A 6,213-nucleotide genomic window follows, 5' to 3' on the forward strand; every position below is an offset into this window, starting at 1 on the left:
GGTAGGGAGCTGCTCCTGCCCTTGCAGTCATCCTCGCTGAGCACCCGAGCAGTGAGACACTGGGCTGAGCTCCGCAGAGAGGCAAAGACTCCTGGGAACACCGTCCTGGAGGGTGGCGGCGGTGGCGGCACAGCAGTGGCCTCAGGAGCCGGAGAGACACCGTCCTTCTCCAGGAGAGAGTCCTTCGGGACGGGCGTGCGGCAGTGGCAGCTGCTGCCTCGGGAGGGGCAGAGCAGCAGGGGAGCGGCAGGGCGGTGGGGGCAGATCCAAGCTGGGCCCCTGGAGGCACCCTCTCTCGCCGCCTCTCTCCCCCTCTGTGCCCTAGAGGGCCTCCACAGCGCCGCTGTCCTCCCAGGGGATGCCGGTGTCATCGCTAGGTCGGGCTGCTGGGTGGACGGGTGCTTGCTGTGGCGGGGGGGGCGCGGGCTTGGTGGGGCGGGGGGGGGGGGGAGAGGAGAGAAGAACAAAACACACCCCTGAGACAGTCGAGCAAACCAAAGGGAACCCTTCCCTAGCCAGGTGAGCCCCTGGCCTGCGAGCCAGGTGAGCCCCTGGCCTGCGAGCCAGGTGAGCCCCTGGCCTGCGAGCCAGGTGAGCCCCTGGCCTGTGGGCCAGGGCAGCCAGGGGCAACAAGCCATGCCAGGCGGCCCCCGCTTCCTCTCCGCAGAAAGAGGGGAGCCCGTGCCTGGCAAGTGCTGCGGAGAAAGCCCCGCGTTCCCGCCCCCCCGGCCTTGCTTGTGGGCTCCCCTTCTGGCTGTCCGGCAAGACGGGCTGGGGGGGGGCTGTCTGACAGGCCCTGCTCCTGGGTGCCAGGCCGCTCACCCAGGGGTGGGCACAGAACAGGCCCAAGGCTTGGCTCTTGTGAGCCTCCGCCTGCCACGAAATGTCCCCAGAGGGTAGGGAGCCTGGCTCTGAAGAAGCCCTGCTGCAGACAGGGTCCCCCCTCCGAGGAAGGGCACTGCGGCACGGCAGTTTTGCACTTGTGGACAGATCCGCATACCCCCAGCTGCCATACAAAGAAGGGAGCATAAGTAACACGGCACCGAACCCACAGCATCACAACACTGCACCAGGAACACACCACACACAACAGCCTCCAGCCCCCCCCCCCAATCCAGGGCTTGACGGGGGGGGGTGTTGAGAAGAGGTGCCAGAATGAGGCCAGCTCCATAAGCCCCCCCCCAGGTGTGGGTGGTTTAGCCAGGGGGAGGCAGATGCAGAAGCACCACACAGGCTCTGCTCCTGTCCCACTCCCCACCCCCCGTGCATTCTGGGGCACCCCCTCCTCTCCCACTTGCTCTGCAGCCTCCCTATCGCTTACAGGGATTGGTGAAGGGGGGGCCCCCGGCTCCTCACCTTGCTCTGCAGACCGGAAGAGCATCAAACCCTTCCTGGAGGTCTGAGCCTCCCCCCCCCCCCCCCATGCACGGGCCTGCTTCAGTTTCTACAGGAAGAGGGCCCTGGACGCCTGGCGGGAGCTGCTGGCCGACTTTGTGGCCTCCTCTTGCTGGTTATGGAGGTTACCGGGAGAGAGTGTTTGCGCACCCTTTAACTGTCCTTGAACTCTGTTTACAGTTACTTCAAGCTCTGACAGCTTGATTGGAGCAAAAATGCAGGTGGGGGCAGCCCTGCAGGTCTGAAGTAGCAGAAGGACGCACCTTTTAGACCAACAAGGTTTTATTCAAAATGTAAGCTCTCCTGTGCAAAGCACACTTCCTTCAGACAAGTGGGAAATCTCCTAAAAGGAAAGGGGGGGGGCAGCCGTTAGGAGGGGCCACTCAGAGCCAAGATGCATCTGTGGAGCTGAAACGGGATCAGTGGATGGCAGCAAATTAGCACGTACATTGCAAGAGTTAACAAAGAGATCATGTGAGAGTGGAGCTAGAAGAATTCAACACCCCCAAGGCAAATGGGGGTGCTGCTGGACGCTGGCTTCACTCTCACATGCTGCCACCCACGGATCCCACCCGGCCGCCACCTGATCCAGTTCCAGCTCCTAACGGCTACCACCCCCCCACACACACCCTTTTCCCCCTTGAGATTTTATTCCATTTGTCTGAAGGAAGTCTGCTTTGCACACAAACGCTTACATTTTGAATAACACTTTGTTGGTCTTAAAAGTGCCTGACTGGACACAAGCTTTGTTCAGCAATTGAGACAGTTGCAGAAAAGACACAGATTCGGGGGGGGGGGGGTCGGCCGTGTTGGTCTGAAGCAGCAGAACAAAGTCTGGGTCCACGGGGGGTGGGGGGGCGAGCCTCGGAGACCAACAAAGTTGAATTCTGACGAGGCGTGTGCCTCGCACACGAGAGCTTCTACCCAGGACTAAACTTTGTGGGTCTTAAAAGTGCCTGACTCGACTCCCAACTTTGTTCAGTTACGGAAAAGTTAAACTAACTGCTTTTTAACCGAGGTTAAGTGTTACGATTAGCCTTCTTATCTGGATTCATCAGACATAACTCATATGCAGCCGCTGATTGGCTCATGGGCACTTGTGCTGATTATCTTATGCTTAGTTAAGAACCAATCACTTAGCTAGATAGTAATTTCAGACCATTAAGATAAAAGGGATCTAGGACAAGATGATCTCTTTCTATAAAAATGGACAATTGTTCAAAGCAAATCAGGTTTATGATTTCCAGGATGGGGGGTGTCTGACAGAAAGACAAAAACCTGAAGCCTGCTTTGCTTTTACGAACTATTACTTGCTATAATGCTAGAATATGATTAAGCAATTTAGTTTTCTTAATTTTAGCACTTGTTTTTACAGTAACTGTAGGGTTAATTTTCACAGGCCCTGTATTTCTTACCTTTTTGCACAATAAAGAGAACTATTTCTTTTTTCAAGAAAAGATTAAGTCTCTGAAGGTTTTTGGTTTGGTCTATTGGTGATAGTTCAAAGGACAGAATTCACACCTAACCGTTTTGTATTACCCAGCAGCCTTTAACAGAGCAATTGTAGCGAAATCTGCTGCTAGACGTTTGCATAGGCAAAGTCCTTTTAAAATTGTTCAGCCCGGATCCTCTCATTGGATGCGGGAGCAATCGTCTGTGGGGCAGGAAATGCACCCTGCACCTGCGCAGAGGCAGCTCTTCTCGGCACTCCCCAGAGGACGGGGGCCCCTCCCTTTGGGACAAGAGTGAGTTCCGGTGAGGGACACGTCTGGTGCTTTGCGGGGACAACACCAACCCAACGGCCCAGGCGCCCCTTCCCACACCCCGACTGACCTGGGGAGGCGGAGGAGTCCGGACTCACCGTCAGCAGGGCGGCCTGGTTGTCGGCCAAGGCCTGCTTGGCCAGGTACCTCTCGCGCTTGATCTTCACCCCCAGGGACTCCGGGACGTCCGGCACCACCCAGTCAATCAGGCGCAAGCAGAAGAACACCACGTGCTGCCGGGGAAGGGGAGGGGAGGCCACTCAGCACGCAGCCCTCGGGGACTCCAACCTGGGCTCAAAACCGCACTGCAGGCACTTCCCACGCCTCCCTCCCAGCGAGTCCTGTGAGAGGCAGGCCAGCATCACCCTCTCCTCCGCGGCTGCAGGCAAAAGGAGGTGACGGCCTCGCCTCACCCGCACGGTCACGGCCCAGGCGGCTTGGCCAAACCCAACCGCAAACCGAGCCCAGCCCTTCCGGGAGAAGCCGTGGAGGGAGCGGCTGGCAGCACCACTGCCCCAGGTGGACTGCGAGGGTGCGCCGGAAGTCCGGCAGGAGAGGCGGCGGCTGAATGGGCTACACAGAGGAAGGTGCTGGAGGGAGAACCAGCGGCCAGGCGGGTCAGGGTGCGGGTTGGGAGAGAGACTCCTTCCGAGGAGTAGCTGGGAAACCCTCTCCGGATTCAGAAGAAGAAGAAGAAGAAGAAGAAAAGGCTGGATTTATACCCCACGGCCCTTCACTACCCGAAGGAGTCCCAGAGCGGCTGACAAACTCCTTTCCCTTCCCCTCCCCACAACAGACACCCTCTGAGGTCGGCGGGGCTGAGAGAGCTCTGACTGAGAGAACTGCTCCTGAGAGAACTTGTGACTGCCCCAAGGTCACACACCAGCAGCTGCAGGTGGAGGAGTGGGGAATCAGCCCTGGTTCTCCCAGATTAGAGTCTGTGCTCCTCACCACGACACCAAAGTGGCTCAGGCTCTTCCACTGCTAAGGGCAACACAGGGATTCCCCCTGACTCCCCTCGAAAGACCAGCCACAAAGCAGTTTGCAGGACAGAACTCGCCACAGAGGAGCCAGATGAAAAGCCCCCCCCCCCCCCCCAGGCAAGAAAGCCGAGGGACCCCTCCCAAGGTCCTAGCACCCACACAGCGCCCGGGGTGTGTGTGTGTCAAGGTTCCTTGCAACACTGTGATGTGCCCCAGATGAGTGACCGTGCGGGGCCCTGGGGAAGCGACGCCTCTCATAGAGCACCTGCCGCACCAGCAGACCCCATGGCGAGGGGAGCCGAGAGGTGTCCTGGGGGCAGCCGGCAGCCTCCGCGGGCCAGAGAGGGTGGGGCTCGGCTTTCTCAGCACGGGGGAAGCCCCACGCCTGGCTGCCACAGCCGGGGAACGGAAGCGCCTCAGGCATTATGGGGGGGGGGGAGAGTGTGGCAGATGCAGTCGGCCCCGCCCCCGGCTCCCCCAAGGCAGGCGTGTGTGCTCCCTCCCTCGTGTGCCACCCAGTTTGGGGGCCGGGGGGCTTCAGCTGGTGAGAGGCAGCCTGCCTCCGGGGCAGGAGACTGGCAGAGAAGTGCCCGCCCTGCTCGAGAGGCTGGGCACAGCCTCTGGAGCCCCAAGGAGTGTGTCAGTCCGTGGCAGGGGCGGGGGCGGCCGTGGCACTCACCTCAAAGGTGATGATGAAGCCCAGCCGGACAGCCAGGAGCTTCCAGTAGAAGAGGGTGTAGCTGCCACTGGCGTCCCGGAAGGCCTTGTACCTGCGAGGGGGCGAGAGCGGGCAGGTGAGCAGGGAGCCCCTGCCTGGGCGGGGTGGGGGTGGGGCTGGCGGGGGAAGGCGCGGCAGGAAGTCGGAGGTGAAGGCGATGAGGAAGGCCTGGGAGGGGCCACAAAGGAGACAGGGGGGCAGGGGGAGGGACTCAGAGGGCCGTTCCAAACACTGCCCCCTTGAGCCGCCGGGCTGGTATACGGGCTGAGGGAGAACTACCAGATACCCCGGGTGGGTGGGTGGGTGGGATCGCGCCCAGCCCCTTGGCTTCAGGCCGTGCGCACGGGGGCAGACATCGCTGGGCTCAGGCAACTCTGCCTGAGGGGCCATGCACACGTGCTATGCCCCCCCCCTTCAGGTAGGCACAGAAATCAGACCCCAGGGCCCGTGACCAGCATCTTGTCTCCGGGCAGAGCTTCTGGGGTCCCAAGGGGGCAACACAGAGTGCTGAAATCCAACAGGCGCCGCTCTCCCCACCCACCGCTATATCTGCATGCCAGGAAAGAGGCTTCCCTGCCTGCCAGTGCCGCGGCTGAAGACACAGCGGGGGCTGCCTGCTCAGGTGGGAGGGGGAGCAGGAGAGGAGCTGTTTTGGGACCGGCTCCCTGGGAGGACCCTCCGGCCTTCCTCCCTACTCACGTTGACGATGACCGAGATGTGTGCCAGGACGTCCAGAAGGAAGAACCAGACGCTAATGCCCTGGGCACGCTCAGCCACCGGGCGGCGGTACTCGCACACAAATTTCTGGGCATCTAGCCGGATCTCCACCCAGTTGTTGAGCAGGGCAAAGAGCGGAGCCAGCGGGAAGGCCGCCACAAAGATGGTGATGAAACCAAACTGCAGGACTGTGGGACAAGGACGGAGCCCAGCCGTAAACCGCACAACCACCTTGCAAAGTAGGCCCGCCTTACCACCACCACCACCCCCCCCCATTTGAGAGCGAGTGTACGTCGGGCTCAGCAAGACAGAGCAACCTTCCCCCCGGGGCAGCCGCAGGGACAGTCGATCAAGATCACCAAGTGCCTCAGCGTCCGGACCCCTGCCCGACGCACACAGCCGCCAGAGAGCAGCTCCCAAGCAGGGCGGGCCCCGCGGAGGCTCCCCCAGGCCCTCGGCTCACCCATCTCCAGGTACTCCTCAAAGAGGCCCTCGCATTCGATGAGCTCAAAGTCCTCCTCCCAGCGCTTGGGCTCCTGGCCGATCTGGCCGCCCTGCACCCGGGCCAGCTTCCGCTTCTGGCGCCAGGCCTTCAGCTTGCTTTGGAGGGAGCAGACGGGGGACCGCTGGCACGACG

At 61.0% G+C, this 6,213-nt stretch overlaps 1 protein-coding gene across 1 annotated transcript in view; it reads right to left on the minus strand.

Annotated features, from left to right (window-relative positions):
• Nucleotides 1-6: 6 nt before the first annotated feature.
• ANO7P1 overlaps nucleotides 7-6,213 on the minus strand; it is a 14,530-nt gene continuing 8,323 nt past the window's right edge. The window contains exons 9-13 of the mRNA XM_015412580.1: nucleotides 6,040-6,176; nucleotides 5,559-5,764; nucleotides 4,821-5,027; nucleotides 3,257-3,391; nucleotides 7-405 (exon numbers count right to left, since the gene is read on the minus strand). Coding sequence (XP_015268066.1) covers nucleotides 322-405; nucleotides 3,257-3,391; nucleotides 4,821-5,027; nucleotides 5,559-5,764; nucleotides 6,040-6,176 — 769 coding nt within the window. The 3' untranslated portion in view covers nucleotides 7-321. The remainder of the gene's footprint in view (nucleotides 406-3,256; nucleotides 3,392-4,820; nucleotides 5,028-5,558; nucleotides 5,765-6,039; nucleotides 6,177-6,213) is intronic.

Source organism: Gekko japonicus, unplaced genomic scaffold, assembly GCF_001447785.1.
Source record: "Gekko japonicus isolate JY-2015 unplaced genomic scaffold, Gekko_japonicus_V1.1 scaffold131, whole genome shotgun sequence".
Taxonomy (NCBI): domain Eukaryota; kingdom Metazoa; phylum Chordata; class Lepidosauria; order Squamata; family Gekkonidae; genus Gekko; species Gekko japonicus.